The following is a 23,123-nucleotide window of genomic DNA, read 5'->3' as shown; positions in this document are numbered from 1 at the left end:
CAGCCCTAGTCCTCCAGTATCCTTAACAGTGTTTCCCAGCCCTAGTCCTCCAGTATCCTTAACAGTGTTTCCCAGCCCTGGTCCTCCAGTATCCTTAACAGTGTTTCCCAGCCCTGGTCCTCCAGTATCCCCAACAGTGTTTCCCAACCCTGGTCCTCCAGTATCCTTAACAGTGTTTCCCAACCCTGGTCCTCCAGTATCATTAACAGTGTTTCCCAGCCCTGGTCCTCCAGTATCCTTAACAGTGTTTCCCAGCCCTGGTCCTCCAGTATCCTTAACAGTGTTTCCCAACCCTGGTCCTCCAGTACCCCAACAGTGTTTCCCAACCCTGGTCCTCCAGTATCCCCAACAGTGTTTCCCAACCCTGGTCCTCCAGTATCCTTAACAGTGTTTCCCAGCCCTGGTCCTCCAGTATCCTTAACAGTACAGTTTAGTTGTATCCCTGGACAAACACACCTCATTCAACTCATTGAGGCTTGATGATTAGTTGAATCAGGTGTGCTTGTCCAGGGTTACAATAACAATGTGTACTGGAGGACCAGGGTTGAGCTGTTTGGTGGTACTGGAGGACCAGGGTTGGGGGTACTGGAGGACCAGAGTTGGGGGTACTGGAGGACCAGGGTTGGGGGTACTGGAGGACCAGGGTTGGTGGTACTGGAGGACCAGGGTTGGTGGTACTGGAGGACCAGGGTTGGGCTGTTGGTGGTACTGGAGGACCAGGGTTGGGCTGTTGGTGGTACTGGAGGACCAGGGTTGGACTGTTGGTGGTACTGGAGGACCAGGGTTGGGCTGTTGGTGGTACTGGAGGACCAGGGTTGGGCTGTTGGTGGTACTGGAGGACCAGGGTTGGGCTGTTGGTGGTACTGGAGGACCAGGGTTGGGCTGTTGGTGGTACTGGAGGACCAGGGTTGGGGGTACTGGAGGACCAGGGTTGGGCTGTTGGTGGTACTGGAGGACCAGGGTTGGTGGTACTGGAGGACCAGGGTTGGGGGTACTGGAGGACCAGGGTTGGGCTGTTGGTGGTACTGGAGGACCAGGGTTGGTGGTACTGGAGGACCAGGGTTGGTGGTACTGGAGGACCAGGGTTGGTGGTACTGGAGGACCAGGGTTGGGCTGTTGGTGGTACTGGAGGACCAGGGTTGGGCTGTTGGTGGTACTGGAGGACCAGGGTTGGGAACCACTGCGCTAGATTAACGTAATTGTGGTACCAGGAATCTGTGGCTGTATTGGAAACTTCATCTAAAACACCACCAAAGAAAGAGTCAGTCATTTTGTATCTTTATTAAACGCTTGTTCTGTGTCGAGGCTGTGTTTTTCCCTCCCAATGTGTAATCAGTGTTTGTCACCAGGTACAAAGTGCATCTCTTTACAAAGAACCAGCCAGCTACAGCTGGAAGTACCTTGTCTCTCCCAAAACGTTCATTTCTTTTAACTTCATTTGAGTAACAAGGTGTTGTTGGGTCTCATGTGTCAACAGACATCGTATCTTCACCAACTTACAGTATTTTCATTGTGTTTGTTCTTGTCTTCTCTCCCACCAGGAAACGTAGGCCCTGGTAAAAAGTAACGCACCATAGAGGACAGGGGGCCGTTTGAGAGGACAGGGGGCCTTTTGAGGGGACAGGGGACCTTTTGAGGGACGCAGGTGTTTCTTTTTGCCAACGTTGGGGCCATGTCATAGGCTGCTTCTCAAATGACACCATGTGCCCTACTTTTGGCCAGACTCCAGCTCAGCAGTTGTAGCTTTGACTTGGCCAAAAGAAGGGCACTACCTGAGGGCTGTTGTGGACAGGCACCCCACACTCCCTCTGTTCATTGAGGCACCAGGCATTGCCTGCGTACCAAATGGCACCCTATTACCTACATCGTGCCCTACTTTTGACCAGGGCCCCATAGGGTAGTGCACTATATAGGGAGGAGAGTGCCAGACACAGCCAGCGATGGTGTCATGATGGGACGTCCCTGTCACATGGTGCTGCTCATCCTGGTTGTTTGGCTGTTGGCTGTTGTTAGCTCCCCCTGGCTGCCTTCTCTAGGAGGGGACTGAGGGAGGAGGAGGAGGAGGAGGGAAGGGAGGGAGAGAGAGAGAGAGGAGGAGGAGGGAAGGGAGGGAGAGAGGAGGGAAGGGAGGGAAGTGAACAGATTAACAGTGAAATGCTTAGAGAGGAGAGAGAGGGGGGTAACAGTTGATTTCAAACGACGGACACGGTACTAAAATAATACATGACCTGATAAATGAACATTCTGTCAAAAGCAAGAAAAGCTCTGACGACATGTTCCAAATGAAACACGAGGTGAACTATCCAAGGTTTTCCATAAAATGAGGAGAGGAAGCAGCTTCATCCTGAGGGGTCCGGTTTCTCAGACACAAACCTGGTCCTGGAGTAAAACAACGTCAGTGAAGAATCTCCATTGAGAATGCTTCTATTCAGGACTTGATGTGTGTCTGGGAAAGCGTCCCCAGAATCCATCTCAATAGTCTAGACGAGGGCCATGTAGTAACAGCTGTAGCTAACGTCACGGTGGTTTTACCTTGACGTGTATCTGGTTGCGCAGCACAGCAGCTCTGAGGATCATGGCTTTGGCTCGTCTCTGGAACTCCTTGCCCATGTGGACAGACTTCTCAAACGTATGGCCCCTCTGGTCCACGTCCCTCGCATACAGGATCTGACATCACACATACAGGAAACAGGAAGTTACTCACTCATACTGGAACTCGGGAGAGACTGGTGTGTGTGTGTGTGTACCTGTAGTGATAGTTGATGTGTAGAGAGACTGGTCTACGGCTAGTGTGTGTGACCTTGCTGTGTGAGTCTATACGTGTGTGTGTGTTACCTTGCTGTGTGAGTCTATACGTGTGTGTGTGTGTGTTACCTTGCTGTGTGAGTCTATACGTGTGTGTGTGTTACCTTGTTGTGTGAGTCTATACGTGTGTGTGTGTGTTACCTTGCTGTGAGTCTATACGTGTGTGTGTGTGTGTGTGTTACCTTGCTGTGAGAGTCTATACGTGTGTGTGTGTGTTACCTTGTTGTGTGAGTCTATACGTGTGTGTGTGTGTGTTACCTTGCTGTGTGAGTCTATACGTGTGTGTGTGTGTGTTACCTTGTTGTGTGAGTCTATACGTGTGTGTGTGTGTGTTACCTTGCTGTGTGAGTCTATACGTGTGTGTGTGTTACCTTGCTGTGTGAGTCTATACGTGTGTGTGTGTTACCTTGCTGTGTGAGTCTATACGTGTGTGTGTGTTACCTTGCTGTGAGAGTCTATACGTGTGTGTGTGTGTGTTACCTTGCTGTGTGAGTCTATACGTGTGTGTGTTACCTTGCTGTGTGAGTCTATACGTGTGTGTGTGTGTGTGTGTGTTACCTTGCTGTGTGAGTCTATACGTGTGTGTGTTACCTTGCTGTGAGAGTCTATACGTGTGTGTGTGTGTGTGTTACCTTGCTGTGTGAGTCTATACGTGTGTGTGTGTTACCTTGCTGTGAGAGTCTATACGTGTGTGTGTGTGTGTGTTACCTTGCTGTGTGAGTCTATACGTGTGTGTGTGTGTGTTACCTTGCTGTGTGAGTCTATACGTGTGTGTGTGTGTGTTACCTTGCTGTGTGAGTCTATACGTGTGTGTGTGTTACCTTGCTGTGAGAGTCTATACGTGTGTGTGTGTGTTACCTTGTTGTGTGAGTCTATACGTGTGTGTGTGTGTTACCTTGCTGTGAGAGTCTATACGTGTGTGTGTGTGTGTTACCTTGTTGTGAGAGTCTATACGTGTGTGTGTGTGTGTGTTACCTTGTTGTGTGAGTCTATACGTGTGTGTGTGTGTTACCTTGCTGTGAGAGTCTATACGTGTGTGTGTGTGTGTTACCTTGCTGTGAGAGTCTATACGTGTGTGTGTGTGTTACCTTGTTGTGTGAGTCTATACGTGTGTGTGTGTGTTACCTTGTTGTGTGAGTCTATACGTGTGTGTGTGTGTGTTACCTTGTTGTGTGAGTCTATACGTGTGTGTGTGTGTTACCTTGCTGTGTGAGTCTATACGTGTGTGTGTGTTACCTTGCTGTGAGAGTCTATACGTGTGTGTGTGTGTTACCTTGCTGTGTGAGTCTATACGTGTGTGTGTGTTACCTTGTTGTGTGAGTCTATACGTGTGTGTGTGTGTTACCTTGCTGTGAGAGTCTATACGTGTGTGTGTGTGTGTGTGTGTTACCTTGCTGTGTGAGTCTATACGTGTGTGTGTGTTACCTTGCTGTGAGAGTCTATACGTGTGTGTGTGTGTTACCTTGCTGTGTGAGTCTATACGTGTGTGTGTGTTACCTTGCTGTGAGAGTCTATACGTGTGTGTGTGTGTGTTACCTTGCTGTGTGAGTCTATACGTGTGTGTGTGTTACCTTGCTGTGAGAGTCTATACGTGTGTGTGTGTGTGTGTGTTACCTTGCTGTGTGAGTCTATACGTGTGTGTGTTACCTTGCTGTGTGAGTGTATACGTGTGTGTGTGTGTGTGTTACCTTGCTGTGTGAGTCTATACGTGTGTGTGTTACCTTGCTGTGAGAGTCTATACGTGTGTGTGTGTGTGTTACCTTGCTGTGTGAGTCTATACGTGTGTGTGTGTTACCTTGCTGTGAGAGTCTATACGTGTGTGTGTGTGTGTTACCTTGCTGTGTGAGTCTATACGTGTGTGTGTGTGTGTTACCTTGCTGTGTGAGTCTATACGTGTGTGTGTGTGTGTGTTACCTTGCTGTGAGTCTATACGTGTGTGTGTGTTACCTTGCTGTGAGAGTCTATACGTGTGTGTGTGTTACCTTGCTGTGTGAGTCTATACGTGTGTGTGTGTGTGTGTTACCTTGCTGTGAGAGTCTATACGTGTGTGTGTGTGTGTTACCTTGCTGTGTGAGTCTATACGTGTGTGTGTGTTACCTTGCTGTGTGAGTCTATACGTGTGTGTGTGTGTGTTACCTTGCTGTGAGAGTCTATACGTGTGTGTGTGTTACCTTGCTGTGTGAGTCTATACGTGTGTGTGTTACCTTGCTGTGAGAGTCTATACATGTGTGTGTGTGTGTGTGTTACCTTGCTGTGTGAGTCTATACGTGTGTGTGTGTTACCTTGCTGTGAGAGTCTATACGTGCGTTGATCAGTCCCTCCAGTATGAGCTGGGTCAGTTCATCCTCCAGAGACAACACTGTGGTGTTAAAGGACTGGGACATCTTAGTCATGTCTGCAGACACGTACGGGCTGAAGTCCTGACACACACACACACACACACACCAGGTTAACACATTGGGCTGAAGTACTGACACACACACACACACCAGGTTAACACATTGGGCTGAAGTACTGACACACACACACACACCAGGTTAACACATTGGGCTGAAGTACTGACACACACACCAGGTTAACACATTGGGCTGAAGTACTGACACACACACACACACCAGGTTAACACCTTGGGCTGAAGTACTGACTCAGGACACAGGTTAACACCTTGGGCTGAAGTACTGACTCAGGACACAGGTTAACAACGTGGGTTGAAGTACTGACTCAGGACACAGGTTAACACCTTGGGCTGAAGTACTGACTCAGGACACAGGTTAACAACGTGGGTTGAAGTACTGACCCAGGACACAGGTGATGTAGGGATATGAAGGAAAGGAATCCAGGTGTAAAACTTCCACAACACTGCAAAGTGACTAAGTCCTGGTGCCCTGACTGTCTCACCTGTATAAGGGCTCTGTTTCTGATCTGTGTGTACAGTGTTCTAACGTGGGGTGCCAGGTACAGGTCCAATAGAAGGTTATCCTGCAGGAGAGAGGAGAGAGAGGAGGAGAGGAGAGAGGGAGGAGGATAGAGAGGGCGGAGAGGAGGATAGAGAGAGGGGAGAGGAGGAGAGAGAGAGGAGGAGGAGGAGAGAGAGAGGAAGGGCATTGGTGTTAGGTGCACATTCAAGGTGCACGTTTTTCATTCAGATTTTGCAGTTAGCCTGTAACTGTCCATATAACACTTTTCTTCCTTACCTTCATCTCGTCCAGTAGTTTCAGACAGGATGCGTACTTTGATTCGTAAAACTTGAAGATTATGTCACGCACCTGGGGCTCCAACTCTAAAAACAACTTAAAGGAGCTAGAGAGAGATAGGAGAGAGAGAGAGATATATATATAGGAGAGAGAGGTGGAGAGAAGAGAGATATAGGAGAGAGAGAGATAGATGAGATGGAGAGAGATAGGAGAGAGAGAGAGAGAGAGAGAGACAGATAGATGAGAGCGATAGATGAGAGATATGGAGAGAGAGAGGAGAGAGAAAAGAGGTGTTGACATTTCAATATGTACTGAAATCAGTCATCACCCAACAAGCTGTTTCCTCTCCATAACAGTTCTCATCAAGGACTTCCACTTGACGGAGAGAACAATGAAGCACATTGTTCTGTAACAGAGTTAGCAGTTACCTGGAGGGGACGACTAAGTGTGGTGACCACTGCATAGGGAGCCTACCTGCTTGAGAAGCACATTGTTCTGTAACAGAGTTAGCAGTTACCTGGAGGGGACGACTAAGTGTGGTGACCACTGCATAGGGAGCCTACCTGCTTGAGAAGCACATTGTTCTGTAACAGAGTTAGCAGTTACCTGGAGGGGACGACTAAGTGTGGTGACCACTGCATAGGGAGCCTACCTGCTTGAGAAGCACATTGTTCTGTAACAGAGTTAGCAGTTACCTGGAGGGGACGACTAAGTGTGGTGACCACTGCATAGGGAGCCTACCTGCTTGAGAAGCACATTGTTCTGTAACAGAGTTAGCAGTTACCTGGAGGGGACGACTAAGTGTGGTGACCACTGCGTAGGGAGCCTACCTGCTTGAGATGATGTTCTTCTGTAGTTCCTGTCTGTCGAAGGTGGCCAGGGCACACATCCCTCCATACAGCGCCACATTACTGGGGGACAGGAGCTGCGGAGGGGGGGGTTACAACTCCTCAATCCTAATGCAACTGAAGACACTCCATGTACACAGCAACATATCAGACCAGATACGGTGAGGTACCATACCATTATAATGGGGTGTTGGGGGGCGGGGTCAGGTGAGTGGGGGGTGGGGTCAAGTGAGTTGGGGTCAGAGATAGGGGGTATATTGATATCTGACCTCTGGGAAGTCGCAGTGGTCAAATGAAGCCTGGAGGAAGCACTTGGCGGCCGGTTTGTACTTTCTAGAGGCCAGCTCTGCCAAACCTGTCGAGAAACATTTGAAACTCACAATTTAAAAATAGGTTTTATTACCTAAGACTTCAGTGGTCCTCCTAACAGTATAGTATAATGTCTTAGCTGCAGACTTCAGTGGTCCTCCTAACAGTATAGTATAATGTCTTAGCTGCAGACTTCAGTGCTCCTCCTAACAGTATAGTATAATGTCTTAGCTGCAGACTTCAGTGGTCCTCCTAACAGTATAGTATAATGTCTTAGCTGCAGACTTCAGTGGTCCTCCTAACAGTATAGTATAATGTCTTAGCTGCAGACTTCAGTGCTCCTCCTAACAGTATAGTATAATGTCTTAGCTGCAGACTTCAGTGGTCCTCCTAACAGTATAGTATAATGTCTTAGCTGCAGACTTCAGTGGTCCTCCTAACAGTATAGTATAATGTCTTAGCTGCAGACTTCAGTGGTCCTCCTAACAGTATAGTATAATGTCTTAGCTGCAGACTTCAGTGCTCCTCCTAACAGTATAGTATAATGTCTTAGCTGCAGACTTCAGTGCTCCTCCTAACAGTATAGTATGATGTCTTAGCTGCAAACTTCAGTGGTCCTCCTAACAGTATAGTATAATGTCTTAGCTGCAGACTTCAGTGGTCCTCCTAACAGTATAGTATAATGTCTTAGCTGCAGACTTCAGTGCTCCTCCTAACAGTATAGTATAATGTCTTAGCTGCAGACTTCAGTGGTCCTCCTAACAGTATAGTATAATGTCTTAGCTGCAGACTTCAGTGCTCCTCCTAACAGTATAGTATAATGTCTTAGCTGCAGACTTCAGTGGTCCTCCTAACAGTATAGTATAATGTCTTAGCTGCAGACTTCAGTGCTCCTCCCAACAGTATAGTATAATGTCTTAGCTGCAGACTTCAGTGCTCCTCCTAACAGTATAGTATAATGTCTTAGCTGCAGACTTCAGTGGTCCTCCTAACAGTATAGTATAATGTCTTAGCTGCAGACTTCAGTGGTCCTCCTAACAGTATAGTATAATGTCTTAGCTGCAGACTTCAGTGCTCCTCCTAACAGTATAGTATAATGTCTTAGCTGCAGACTTCAGTGGTCCTCCTAACAGTATAGTATAATGTCTTAGCTGCAGACTTCAGTGCTCCTCCTAACAGTATAGTATAATGTCTTAGCTGCAGACTTCAGTGGTCCTCCTAACAGTATAGTATAATGTCTTAGCTGCAGACTTCAGTGGTCCTCCTAACAGTATAGTATAATGTCTTAGCTGCAGACTTCAGTGGTCCTCCTAACAGTATAGTATAATGTCTTAGCTGCAGACTTCAGTGCTCCTCCTAACAGTATAGTATAATGTCTTAGCTGCAGACTTCAGTGCTCCTCCTAACAGTATAGTATGATGTCTTAGCTGCAAACTTCAGTGGTCCTCCTAACAGTATAGTATAATGTCTTAGCTGCAGACTTCAGTGCTCCTCCTAACAGTATAGTATAATGTCTTAGCTGCAGACTTCAGTGCTCCTCCTAACAGTATAGTATAATGTCTTAGCTGCAGACTTCAGTGGTCCTCCTAACAGTATAGTATAATGTCTTAGCTGCAGACTTCAGTGGTCCTCCTAACAGTATAGTATAATGTCTTAGCTGCAGACTTCAGTGGTCCTCCTAACAGTATAGTATAATGTCTTAGCTGCAGACTTCAGTGGTCCTCCTAACAGTATAGTATAATGTCTTAGCTGCAGACTTCAGTGGCCCTCCTAACAGTATAGTATGATGTCTTACCCGCAGCACATTTTAGTTTGGTGAGGACAGATTGGTTCTGACTGTCTCTCTCTCCTCGTTGCTAGAAGAACAAGCGGAAGGTAAGTCAGTGATTTTCTCTCAGTGTGAAGGCTATATTAGAGTCTACTATACACACACAACAATTTAAAAAGGAAAACATCTATTGAACACATTCTCATACTGCTTGATTTGACAAGTTTCTCTCACTAGGAAGGTACGACGGAAAGGTTATATTTCAAGTCATTCAGTACTAACCTCAGCTATCTCTGGAGTGGATTCTGCCTTGCTGACGTAGCTAAGTACATGGGACCAGTTCTGGAGGTAAACGCTAACCTAGCGAGAGAGAAATACACAGAGAGAGAGAGGGAGACAGGAGAGAGAGAGGAGAGAAAAAGTTTGAGAAACCTTCCAAGGATGTTAGGTCAGACAATCCACATTTATAGACTTGACCAAGTGAAGACACAACTTGACGATAAAAGTTGACATGACATTCATAAACATTCATTTCGGGGGCACATGTTGATGAGGTCATAGTACCTTGATGACGTTCAGACACATGTTGATGACATGCTTGGCACTAGTGCAGTAGTCTCGGGCTCGGCTGTAACACTTGAGGGCGTTGCTGAGATCTCCACAGTCTAAATAGTGGTCCCCTAGGTCATCATGACCCCGCCTGAACAGCCGGAGAGGGAGGGAGGGGAGAGGGGGGGGGAGAGGGAGGGAGGAGGAGAGAGAAGGAGAGGGAGGGAGGAGGAGAGAGAAGGAGAGAGAGGGGGGGAGAGAGAGGGGGGGAGGAGAGAGAGGAGAAAAGAGGGGGAGGAGAGAGGGGGGGAGGAGAGAGGGAGGGAGGGAGGAGAGAGGAGGATAGAGGGGGAGGGAGGAGGAGAGAGAGGGGGAGGAGAGAGGGGAGGGGAAATCCAGAGAGAGAACTTGTTGAGTAGTAGACTGGTTCCATTTGGGTTTTGAGGCCCTTCCTCTCCCCTACCACATCACTGGCTGTGTCCACATTCTCCAACCTTATCCCAAAGTGTGCACTTGTCTTGCACGCTCCCTCTCATGGAGTTGAAAGCGCTGGATGTGTGTAAACCCAGCTGATGTCCTAGGTTCTAGCCATGCATGTTGTCTGAGTTCCATCTCCACTGCTTGTGACACACGTAACACAGTGAAAACAATGTCTACTTGAGTTTCCCCCGTAGCTAGTTACCTGATGCTCTCTTTGATGGAGTTTCCCTTGTAGTTCTTGAGGTCAGTGTCCAGCTTCTCCAGTTTGAGAAGGGCCTTTTTCCTGGTGCTCTCTGCCCAGGCTGCGTCCAGGAGAGGGGCCTCCACCGGCCCATCAGGCACCGCGTCAGGGACACCCTGCGCCTGTCTGGGAATAGACAGAGATGTTAGGGTCGTATGCACACATGCAGGAACTCACACACACACACACACACACACACACACACACACACACACACACACACACACACACACACACACACACACACACACACACACACACACACACACACACACACCTCACTGAACCCACAGATACTTGTGTACCTTATATAGGCTCCACTTCACTCTCACACACACTCTTTCTCCTCACCGCCTGGCGTCGGTGAGTCTGCGGTGGATCTCCTCGTACACGTCTACGTTGAAGGTCCTCTGGACGAAGGACAGGGCCATCTTCAGGGCCTCGGCACGGAGCTGGGGACAATGTTGTGCTATGAACTGCAGTCTCTCAATACGCATCAGACCGCTGTAGCTGGTTGCAAACTGCTCCAAGTCCTAGAGAGGGAGACCAGGAGAGATGAAAGACAGAGAGAGAGAGAGAGAGAGAGACAGGGAGACAAAAGAGAGATTAAGAGAGAGACAGCGAGAGGCAGCGAGACAGGGAGATTGAGAGAAAAACAGAGAGACAGAGCAAGAGACAGCGAGATTGAGAGAGAGCGAGTGAGAGAGAAAGAGACAAAACAGTGAAAAGATAACACATGATAGGAGTAGACCACCATGTGACAGACTGACTTCATTTAGTTCAGTGTTCAGCATAGAATATAGAAGAACTACAAAGCTAAGGAAGATACAGTCAGTAACGTACCAGTGCTAGGGCTAGCTTAGTGCTATAGTAACATACCAGTGCTAAGGCTAGCTTAGTGCTATAGTAACGTCCCAGTGCTAGCTTAGTGCTATAGTAACATACCAGTGCTAGGGCTAGCTTAGTGCTATAGTAACATACCAGTGCTAGGGCTAGCTTAGTGCTATAGTAACGTACCAGTGCTAGGGCTAGCTTAGTGCTATAGTAAAGTACCAGTGCTAACTTAGTGCTATAGTAACATACCAGTGCTAGGGCTAGCTTAGTGCTATAGTAACGTCCCAGTGCTAGCTTAGTGCTATAGTAACATACCAGTGCTAGGGCTAGCTTAGTGCTATAGTAACATACCAGTGCTAGGGCTAGCTTAGTGCTATAGTAACATACCAGTGCTAGGGCTAGCTTAGTGCTATAGTAACATACCAGTGCTAGGGCTAGCTTAGTGCTATAGTAACATACCAGTGCTAGGGCTAGCTTAGTGCTATAGTAACGTACCAGTGCTAGGGCTAGCTTAGTGCTATAGTAACATACCAGTGCTAGGGCTAGCTTAGTGCTATAGTAACGTACCAGTGCTAGGGCTAGCTTAGTGCTATAGTAACATACCAGTGCTAGGGCTAGCTTAGTGCTATAGTAACGTACCAGTGCTAGGGCTAGCTTAGTGCTATAGTAACATACCAGTGCTAGGGCTAGCTTAGTGCTATAGTAACATACCAGTGCTAGGGCTAGCTTAGTGCTATAGTAACGTACCAGTGTGGGGTTTTCCACCACATAGTTAGTGTCTGGAGCATTCTGCTGGTCTTCCTGGGGGTCAGCATCGATCTGCATCGGCTCAACAGCCCCCTGGAAGAGAGAGAGGGATGGAAGGGAGGGGGAGAGGAGAGAGAAGATGAGATAGAGAGAGAGAGCGAGCGGGGGAGATGGAGAGAGAGAGCGAGGGAGATGGAGTGAGAGCGGAAGATGGAGTGAGAGCGGAAGAGATGGAGAGAGAGAGCGGGGGAGATGGGGAGAGGGAGAGAGAGAGCGGGGGAGATGGAGAGAGAGAGCGGGGAGATGGAGAGAGAGAGGGATGGAAGGGAGGGAGGGGGAGAGAGAAGGTGAGATGGAGATGGAGAGGGAGCAAGCGGGGGAGAGAGAGATAGGGGGTTAACCTCTAAAAGTCTAAGGTCAATGTCCGCGCATTTAAAAAAAAAAAAAGCCCCATAGAAATCCATCAATTTAAACTAGAGCGGTGTTTGTCAGACCATGAGACATCCCAATTAGTCTTCTCACAAAATTGTCTGTAGCGTCCGAACAGCCTACAAATGATTGACCCTTCAATGGAAAGATGAGACTCTCACAAACATGACGGTGTTCTCCGTTTGGATCTATGACCCCGACAAGCTACTTGGGACTCATCTGAAGTCGGTACAGCCGATCTGCCAACTGTCTGTAGTGTCTGAACAGTTTGGCCTACACACTAATATGACCCTCTGTGTAAAGGTGAGACTCTCACAAACATGACGGTGGTTTTGTTCTAGGACGCCCACAGGCCTCACAAGACTTGTCTGAAGGTCCCCTGATACGAAGTTAAAAACATTTATGGAAGTATATATGGAGACTGGATTAGTACCAAAAATATGGGGTTAAATACATGTAAAAAAAAATAAATAAAAAAAATAACATTTTTATTTTATCTTTATTTAACTAGGCAAGTCAGTAAAGAACAAATTCTTATTTTCAATGACAAGAACAGTGGATTAACTGCCTTGTTCAGGGGCAGAACGGATTTTTACCTTGTCAGCTCGGGGATTCGATCTTACAGCCTTCTGGTTACTAGTCCAACGCTCTAACCTACCTGATCTTTCTTATAGGTCAGACACTTCAGAACAAACTGCCCTTTGATTGTGTTTTTGGGGGACTATCCATTGTTCCATGTAGTGAATGATATTCTGTGTTTGTATGGGCCAATTTATTAAATTTATTTAACCTTTACAACCTTTACATTGTAAACAAATTCTTGTTTACAATGACGGCCTAGGAACAGCCTTGTTCAGGGGCAGAACGACAGATTTTTACCTTTTACATTGTCAGCTCAGGGATTCAATCTAGCAACCTTTCGGTTACTGGCCCAACGCTTTAACCACTAGGCTACCTGCCGCCCCTCTGACCACTAGGCTACCTGCCGCCCCTCTGACCACTAGGCTACCTGCCGCCCCTCTGACCACTAGGCTACCTGCCGCCCCTCTGACCACTAGGCTACCTGCCGCCCCTCTGACCACTAGGCTACCTGCCGCCCCTCTGACCACTAGGCTACCTGCCGCCCCTCTGACCACTAGGCTACCTGCCGCCCCTCTGACCACTAGGCTACAGTGCCGCCCTAATAGCAGTAAAAGGACAAAAATGATTTATCAAAAAAACATGTGTTCTGTTTTTTTTAAATACTTCAAGTGGTCATAAAATTCAAAATCAAATAGCAAAATGATCCTTGGTATGATCTCAAAACAACTCCATATATCAGAGCTTTGCTCTGTCTGCTCTGGTGGTCCTACCTCTGGGAGCAGGGAGCATGCTGAGAGGCTGGAGCTGAGGACATAGTCCCCTGCAGTGAACGGTGACAGCAGATTGGGTCTGCTGCTGCTATGGGAGGTACAGGGCAGCTCTGAGGTTGAGGTCTGGGCCAAGCTAGCCCTACTCTTCTCCCTGTCTCTGGCCCTGTCTCTTTCGCTGTCCTGAGCCTGTTCTGCCTCTGCGGCAACCTCCAGCTCTGACACTGAGCTGTCCTGGAGGAGGGAGGGGAGGCGGGAGAGGGGGGAGATGCAGGGTAGGAAGGGAGGGAGGAGATGGAGGGGAGGGCAGAAGAGTGATTTCTGTCCTTGATGACTTAAAGCACTTCGCATGATAAGTCATGTCAGTTAGCTAGCCAGACCTCTGACCACATTAGCTGGATGTTATTTGGGACTGTGTATTAAACTACATGACCAAAAGTATGTGGACACCTGTTCGTCAAACATCTTATTCCATAATCATGGAGTTGGTCCCCCCTTTGCTGCTACAACAACACTCTTCTGGGAAGGCTTTCCACTAGATATTGGAACATTGCTGCAGGGACTTGCTTCCATTCAACCACAAGAGCATTAGTGATGTTGGGCGATTAGGCCTGGCTCGCAGTCGGCGGTCCAATTCATCCCAAAGTAATTCGATGGGCTTGAGGTCAGGGCTCTGTGTAGGCTAGTCAAGTTCTTCCACACCGATCGACAAACCATTTCTGTGTGGACCTCGCTTGGTGTACGGGGGCATTGTCATGCTGAAACAGGAAAGGGCCTTCCACAAACTGTTGCAACAAAATCATCTATGCTGTAGCGTTAAGATTTCCCTTCACTGTAACTAAGGGGCCTAGCCCAAACCATGAAAAACAGCCCCAGACCATTATTCTTTCTCCACCAAACTTTACAGTTGGCACTATGCATTGGGGCATGTAACATTCTCCTTGCATCCACCAAACCCACTTGGACTGCCAGAAGTGATTCATCACTCCAGAGAACACGTTTCCACTGCTCCAGATTCCAATGGCGGGGAGCTTTATACCACTCAACCTGACGCTTGGCATTGTGATCTTGGTGTGCGACTGCTCAGCCATGGAAACCCATTTTTTAAATTTTATTTAACCTTTATTTAACTAGGCAAATCAGTTACGAACAAATTCTTATTTACAATGACAGCCAAACCCGAACGATGCTGGGCCAATTGTGCGCCGCCCTATGGGACTCGGCCGGTTGTGATACAGCCTGGAATCAAACCAGGGTCTGTAGTGACACCTCTAGCACTGAGATGCAGTGCGCCACTCGAGAGCCCATGAAGCTCCCGACGAACAGTTCTTGTGCTGACGTTGCTTCCAGAGGCAGTTTGGAACTCGGTAGTGCTTCAGTGGTCCCGTTCTGTGAGCTTGTGTGGCCTACCACTTCGCGGCTGAGCCGTTGTTGCTCCTAGACATTTTCACTTCACAATATCAGCACTTACATTTGTCCAGGGCAGCTCTAGCAGGGCAGAAATTTTACAAACTGACTTGTTGGAATAGTGGCATCTTATGACGGTGCCACGTTGAAAGTCACTAAGCTCTTCAGTACGGGCCATTCTACTGCCAATGTTTGTCTATGTAGATTGCATGGATTTTATTTAATAGAGATTGCATGGCTGTGTGCCCGATTTTATACACCTGTCAGCAAGGGGTGTGGCTGAAATAGCAGAATCCACTAATTTGAAGGGGTGTCCACATACTTTTGGTGATGTAGTGTATATTTGGTGCTGTGCAAACAAGGCGGGTCACACATGTGAATAGGTGGAAGAAGCAAGGTCTGAGACATTTAAGAAACATGGAAGTCCTGCTTCTTGCATAAAAGGGATGTCAATTAATGCGTTGTCTCTAAATGAACAGCGCCTAAACTGAACTGCAAGGGTTGGTGAAAGGTTTCAGGGTGATAGTAACTTCTGCCAGTCCGGTGGATGGTGTTTAGCTAGTTGATTATAACAGACAATTTAAGAATGGTTTCCATGGCCATCTTCTCTAGCTAACTACATTTTTATTTAGCTAGCTAAATAGCTTGCATTTTAGGTGGCTACGCTAACGTTTGACACAGACGTAGCTATGCTAGTAAGGAATTACTAACTGGAGTCGTTTGTTTTTAAATGAGCAAATTACAGTAACGACTCAACACGAGCCATCAAACTGTCTGTTTACATTTTCTATAACAAATTTAGCTACACCTGTTTTTTTTTATCCGCCGACTAGTTAGCTATATCTATCAAACAAATTGAAGATTTATAATCTATAATAAACCTAGTTCAATCCGCCCTAACGCTAAATTTATTAGCTAATACGGACTAATTTGATGTTGTGACCCTAGCATAGCTTCTTAGCTAACAAGATTAGCTTGTTAGCTAACGCTAGTTGAAAACACTTTGCTAGAGGACCAAATAGATTAACTCAATCTAAATAAAAAAAAATATAGTCATTTAAACGTGTTCCCGGTTATATAAACTGTTGAAAACAAGTTTTGAAAACACAAGTTTACCTGAAAGTTAAAGACCTGTACGGGCAGAGGCATCTCCTTCTCTGCCGACACAAACACAATAATTGCATCCGGGGTATGGGAGTGCAACTTGTATCTAAATCCCTGTGGGGCAAAAGTTACTGCCTAAAATCAAAATATGGCTAGCTGGAACAAACCCAACTTTGGCGCTGTTATGAAACATTTTAATACCCACGGTCATACATTATCATACATGGTTATAACGCCTAGTATATTGGACTAGTATATAAAGTACAGCGCATTCGGAAAGTATTCAGACCCCTACACTTTTTCCACATTTTGTTACGTGACAGCCTTATTCCCTCAAAACCAAGAATTCCTGATAAATCAGGGAAAATCCCATGTCTGGTTGACTGTGAGCATCCGAAATGTCACCCTAATCCCTATATACAGTGCATTCAGAAAGTATTCAAACCCCTTGACTTTTTCCATATTTTGTTATGTTATTCAGTTGATTGGACATGATTTGAAAAGGCACACACCTGTCTATATAAGGTCCCACAGTTGACAGTAAATGTCAGAGCAAAAACCAAGCCATGAGTTCGAAGGAATTGTTTCGAGGCACAGATCTGGGGAAGGGTACCAAAAACTGTCTTCAGCATTGAAGATCCACAAGAACACAGTGGCCTCCATCATTCTTAAATTGAAGAAGTTTGGAACCACCAAGACTCTTCCTAGAACTGGCTGCCCGGCCAAACTGAGCAATCAGGGGAGAAGGGAGGTGACCAAGAACCCGATGGTCACTCTGACAGAGCTCCAGAGTTTCTCTGTGGAGATGGGAGAACCTTCTAGAAGAACAACCATCTCTGCAACACTCCACCAATCAGGCCATTATGGTAGAGTGGCCAGACGGAAGCCACTCCTCAGTAAAAGGCTCATGACAGTCCGCTTGGAGTTTGTCATAAAGCACCTAAAGGACTCAGACCGTGAGAAACAAGATGTTTTCAGCGGCAGGGACTGGGAGACTAGTCAGGATCGAGGCAAAGATGAACGGCCCAAAGTAGAGATCCTTGACGAAAACCTGCTCCAGAGCGCTCAGAACCTCAGACTGTGGCGAAGGTTCACCTTCCAACAGGACAACGACCCTAAGAACACAGGGTCGTGGCCCGGACTTGAACCCAATCGAATATCACTGGAGTGACCTGAAAATAGGTCTCTGACAGAGCTTGACAGGATCTGCAGAGAAGAACGGGAGAAACTCCCCAAATGCAGGTGTGCCAAACTTGTATTGTCATACCCAAGAAGACTCGAGGCTGGAATCGATGCCAAAGGTGCTTGAACAAAGCACTGCGTAAAGGGTCTGCATACTTATGTAAATGTAATATTTCCGTTTTTTTATTTGTATACATTTGCAAAAATATCTGAAAACCTGTTTTTGCTTTGTCATTATGGGGCACCTGTGTGTCAGTGTAACTGGGGATAGTTAGTCAACTGGAGGCACACACAGCGTATGGATCTGTGCAAACTGCTACAGAAAGTGTATAGATTTTACCCTACGGATAGTAAGGGTTTTCAAGAGCTTTATAAGTACTATACTGAACAAAAATATATAAACTCAACATGCAACAATTTAACTGATTTTACTGAGTTACAGTTCATATGAGGAAATCAGTCAATTTAAATGAATTCATTAGGCCCTAATCTATGGATTTCACATGACTGGGAATACAGATATGCATCTGTTGATCACAGATACCTCTAATGGGCCTCAGGATCTCGTCACTGTATTTTTCTGCATTCAAATTGCCATCGATAAAATGCAATTGTGTTCGTTGTCCGTAGCTTATGCCTGCTAATACCATAACCCCACCGCCACCATGGGGCACTCTGTTCACATCGTTGACATCAGAAGACCGCTCACTCACACGACGCCATACACGTGGTCTGCGGTTGTGAGGCCTGATGGACCTACTGCCAAATTCTCTAAAACAACATTGAAGGCGGTAAAGAAATGAACATGAAGTTCTCTGGCAACAACTCTGCTGGACATTCCTGCGGTCAGCATGCAAACTGCACGCTCCCTCAACTTGAGACATCTGCACATTTTAGAGTGGCATTGTATTGTCCCCAGCACAAGCTGCACCTTTGTAATGATCATGCTGTTTAATCAGCTTTTTGATACGCCACACCTGTCAGGTGGATGGATTACCTTGGCAAAGGAGAAATGTTCACTAACAGGGATGTAAACAAATTTGTGCACAAAAATTGAGAGAAAATATATTTTTGTGGGTATGGAACATTTCTGGGATCGTTTATTTCCGCTCATGAAACATGGAACCAACACTATACATGTTGAGTTTATATTTTTGTTCAGTGTGTATATATAAAGGTTAGCACTTATTAGTGTTCACTAATACGATCACTTTTTTAAATCACATGTTCAGTGAAGAACTTTCTTTTGGCAACATTAAAACAGGGGTGTATTCATTCCACCAATTCTGCTGCACAAAGGAACATTTTGTAACTGTTTGGAGTTTCTATTGGACAAATCCAGGTAAGTCTCTCCTCGTTTCGTTTCCTTCTGCTTCCGTTTAAGAAAAGTTTTGCAACAGAATCAGCGTAATGAATACACCCCTGGTCATCAAAAACAGACAGTTCCTTTTTTCTGTTAAATGTTACATTTGTTGTTTATGTTCCGAGTTCTTCCTTAATCAAAGTTCAGTAGAATATCACTGATGCAACAGAAGCATGGAGCTGGTAAAAACAAACAGAAATACTACTGCTAAAATAAATAACACTTGCAAAGAAACATCTCTCTCACCCTCTCTTTCTCTCTCCCTCCCTCTACCCCTCTCTTTCTCTCTCTCCCTCCCTTTACCCCCTCTTTCTCTCTCTCTCCCTCCCTTTACCCCCCTCTCTTCTTATTCTCTTACTATCTCAATTTCCTCTCGGACATAACCAGAGATGACTTCTGATGACAGCGGGCTTCAGAGCATCATTTCTCATATGATTAGAGCAAACTATCAAAAGATGGAAAACTGAAAACCCAAGGTAATTGGGGCTGCAGACAGACATCGTCCTCTGACACCGGTGCACAGTGCTCTGACACATCTCCGTCAAGCTCTGACACCTCAGCCTGCCATTTCCTTTTCACTTTGGTGTTTTTGTCGGGCTCTCTCTTTTCTCTCGTCCTCTGCAGTTCCTCCCGCTTCCTCTTTCTCTCCTGCTTCTCCTTCTCTCCAGCCTCCTGTTGATAAAGGAGTTTGTTGTACTCGTCCGGCAGGAGGAGTCGACGCTTCACTTTCTGCCGGTTAGATGTTTGGAACACTGGGGGCACCAGGACATTGGCCAGGTCTGGAGAGACGAGCCCTGCAGCCACCAAAGGGTTTGTGGGTGGGGCACGCTGTCCGCAGGTCGAACAGCAGCCACCCGGGACAAGAAACGTGGTCGCTACTGGGGTTGCGGGGGTCTCTGCTGCTTTGGGGTCGGGGGTCCCTGCAGTGGCCTCTGAGTTTGCTGCTTTGGGGTCGGGGGTGGTCGGCACCAGCTTCACCAGCTGGCAGGAGTCAAAGGCCTCTCTGTTGAGTGGGAAAATCCCTGCCTTCTTGAACCCAGCCATAATGTTTTTCTTAGTGACCGCCTGGGGGTAGGCCTCTCGCAGCATGGCGGAGAAGTGCTTCTTGCCGATGACAAGATCGCCCCGCACCAGGCCTAGACGTGCAGCATTCCTGCTGAACACAGTCTTCAGTGGGCCAAAGACGCTGATTTCCAATGGCTGCAACACGTGGGTATTCGCCGGCAGACAGACCACCTCCACCTGATTTTCCCGGCAAAACTTGACCACCTCCCTGGACAGATGAGTTTTATGGTGGCCCACTACGAGCACCAGGGGCCTCTCCTTTGGGGCGTGATTCACGAAGAAGAGCAGCCACTTCAGGAAAAGTTCTGCGTCCATGTAGCCTTTAGGGGACACACCATACAGGGCCTTCGGTGGACCCTCGAGTGCATAGGCCGTACTGGGGAGGCACTTGTGGGAGATTATAAAGGGCGGGATACTCTCACCAGCTGCACTCACACAGCAGCGCACGGTAATATGTTCCCTAGTGGTGTGCTGTTGATAGACGTGTTTCCTGCCTTTTTGACCGAGAACTTTCTCCCTGGACTTGAGCTTGTCCGAAAACCCCGTCTCGTCGCAGTTGAAGATGAGGTGCGGCTTGTGTTCTAAGCCGTGGCTGACGAAGATGGGCTCGTAGACATCAAAGAAGCCCTTGATGGCGGCAGGAGTAGCTCCCTGTACCCTGGCCCGGTGGAGCGGGTCGGGCACCCTGGCGCTCAGCTCAGGGTGGCGAGCCCTGAATCTAGACCACCAGTTGTCACTCAGTCCCCGTTCCAGATTGACGACGGTGCTACGGCCACTGTCCTTGATAATGGCCACAGCCAGAGCCTTCACCACAGTCCTGCTGATAGGGAACGCATGGTCGGCCATCCAGAGAACATAAGATATTAGGGAGTGCTCTTCCTCGGTGGTTATTGCCAGGTTGGGGTGAGGGGCAAAGGCATATTTGTTCTTTTTGTGATCTTGGAGAGTGGTGTGAGGAATCCCTGACTCACGGGAAGCTTCTCTAAGGCTCATTCCAGCTTTTACTTTCTCTACAGCTGTCTCTAGTGCCTCCCTGGAGTATTGTCTCCTTTTTGTTGTCCCTTTCTTCCCATGTCCTCTTTCACTTCTACTTCCATTTAGTGACATTATTTCCTTTCAAAATAACATTTGTTTTGTTCAACGTTATTTATTATACAACGGGAATATTACCTTCGCCTAAACATTACCTTCGGTTAAACATAGATCATATAACGTTCTCCCGATTATACAAACGGTGCGCCGCAAAAATAGTTTGAAAAAGTTGCCCAAGTCACTTCCGGGTCACGAAATTGTAACATTTCAAAATAATAGTCCCCAATGTCATAGTGAAAAGTGTTAAAAAATATATATATTTATGATTTATGAAAAACGTCTATTAATTAACAATAGGTTTGTTTTCTATTTAAGTGATATTTTGGTTTTAAAAAATGTCCATGGTTAAATAATTACTGTATACAGTGAGCTGATAGAAAACATATTGTGTGCCCATAAAGCTGTAGTTCAGTCTACTCACTTGAGTCCACAGTATCCAAAAACCAGTGTTTGAACATAAAGCTGTGTCATAGGAAGCACTTCTATTGTAACCAAATAGCATAGGGTCATATGTAAAAGAAAATATGTACATTAGATATTATTTGGTAAATGTTTAATATTGCACATGTATTTTTACTACCATCATTTACCAGCAGGGGGAGATTACTGTAATCTAAAATATATATAGGATGTTACAATGCGCTACAGTACTGTTGAGTGGAAACCAGAACCAATTCCGCAACACCAGATGATTACATGAACACATCTTCTTCATCATCATCATCATCATCATCAACACAAGCACAACAAAGAAAAACAGAGCTACAGTTTTTGATACTTTCAAATATGTTTATTTATTAATACCTTTTTTTAAATCACTTTATATCCATGTTTAAATGAAGATGTTTATTTTGGCAAACATTATAGCAGGTATTAAAAACAGACAGTCCCTTTTATTGTGTTTAAATACTTGATCTTTGTTGTTTAGAGTTGTTCCTTAATCAAAGTTCAGACAATCACAGAAGCATGATGGGGGATAATTAACAAATATACACTCTCTCTCTCTCTCTCACACACACACACACACACACACACACACACACACACACACACACACACACACACACACACACACACACACACACACACACACACACACACACACACACACACACACACACACACACACAGAGAGAGAGAGTAAAGAAAAAATACAGCCTAAAAACATATTAAGACCGCATGTCCTCTTGGGAGCCTTTAAAGGAGATAGCATGTATCCCAAATGGCAACCTATGTCCTATATAGTGCACAACTTTGGACCAGGACACACAGAGACATATATAGGTAATAGGGTCGCCATTGGAGACACACCCATACTTCAGTAGTCTGGGTTCTGCAGTGAGAGAGAGAGAGAGAGAGCTCATCACGATTTCGCATGCTAGTTCCACAAAGCAGTCTTCACTATGGCACATTGACAACCTTTTCCCCTTTAGTGGGTTTCTAATGGAGCTGAATAACTGCCAAGCAGGCAGGGAACAAAGAAATAAAAGAACAAGGACTCGTTGTTCTGTACAAACTGGCATCGCGGCTGTAAGATACTTCCTGGGCCTGTATGTCTCAAGAGTCTCAGAGATAAAGAGTACTGATCTTGAATCAGTTTAGTGGGCCCATATCTTGAGGATTCATCTTCTGTCACATTGGCCACAGAGGCCAGTTGTTATGGGTAAGAGTTGTTCCTGACTATGTGACCTGAACTGGCCAGTAAAATCGTCTGGTCCTACAGTACTGTACTTCAGGGTGACAGACATAAACCAATCACCTGGTCCTACAGTACTGCAGGGTTATAGACATAAACCAATCACCTGGTCCTACAGTACTGTACTGGTTATAGACATAAACCAATCACCTGGTCCTACAGTACTGTACTGGTTATAGACATAAACCAATCACCTGGTCCTACAGTACTGTACTGGTTATAGACATAAACCAATCACCTGGTCCTACAGTACTGTACTGGTTATAGACATAAACCAATCACCTGGTCCTACAGTACTGCACTGGTTATAGACATAAACCAATCACCTGGTCCTACAGTACTGCACTGGTTATAGACATAAACCAATCACCTGGTCCTACAGTACTGCAGGGTCATAGACATAAACCAATCACCTGGTCCTACAGTACTGTACTGGTTATAGACATAAACCAATCACCTGGTCCTACAGTACTGCACTGGTTATAGACATAAACCAATCACCTGGTCCTACAGTACTGCAGGGTCATAGACATAAACCAATCACCTGGTCCTACAGTACTGCAGGGTTACAGAAATAAACCAATTACCTGCGTGTGTCTGTGTGAGTTCTGTATTTTGTCTTATAAAGGAAAGAAGTTGAGTTGATCAGGACAGTATCAGA

The 23,123-nt window shown here is 46.4% G+C and overlaps 1 protein-coding gene across 1 annotated transcript; it reads right to left on the bottom strand.

Moving 5' to 3' along the window:
- Window positions 1-1,261: 1,261 nt before the first annotated feature.
- On the bottom strand, window positions 1,262-16,144 carry LOC120042689 (COP9 signalosome complex subunit 1-like). Its single transcript, XM_038987489.1, has 14 exons — window positions 16,077-16,144; window positions 11,776-11,868; window positions 10,546-10,727; window positions 10,156-10,320; window positions 9,489-9,624; window positions 9,207-9,284; window positions 8,952-9,012; window positions 7,117-7,202; window positions 6,830-6,924; window positions 6,000-6,105; window positions 5,704-5,784; window positions 5,088-5,225; window positions 2,533-2,667; window positions 1,262-2,043 (listed from the first exon to the last, which is right to left on the bottom strand). Exons 1-14 carry the CDS (start codon window positions 16,107-16,109, stop codon window positions 1,966-1,968), a joined length of 1,467 nt encoding a protein of 488 aa, XP_038843417.1. The 5' UTR covers window positions 16,110-16,144; the 3' UTR covers window positions 1,262-1,965.
- Between the last annotated feature and the right edge of the window lie 6,979 nt (window positions 16,145-23,123).

Source organism: Salvelinus namaycush, chromosome 3 (genome assembly GCF_016432855.1).
Source record: "Salvelinus namaycush isolate Seneca chromosome 3, SaNama_1.0, whole genome shotgun sequence".
In the NCBI taxonomy this organism is placed as follows: domain Eukaryota; kingdom Metazoa; phylum Chordata; class Actinopteri; order Salmoniformes; family Salmonidae; genus Salvelinus; species Salvelinus namaycush.
The sequence above is the reverse complement of the archived record's forward strand: the minus strand, read 5'-3'. Positions and strand labels throughout refer to the sequence as shown.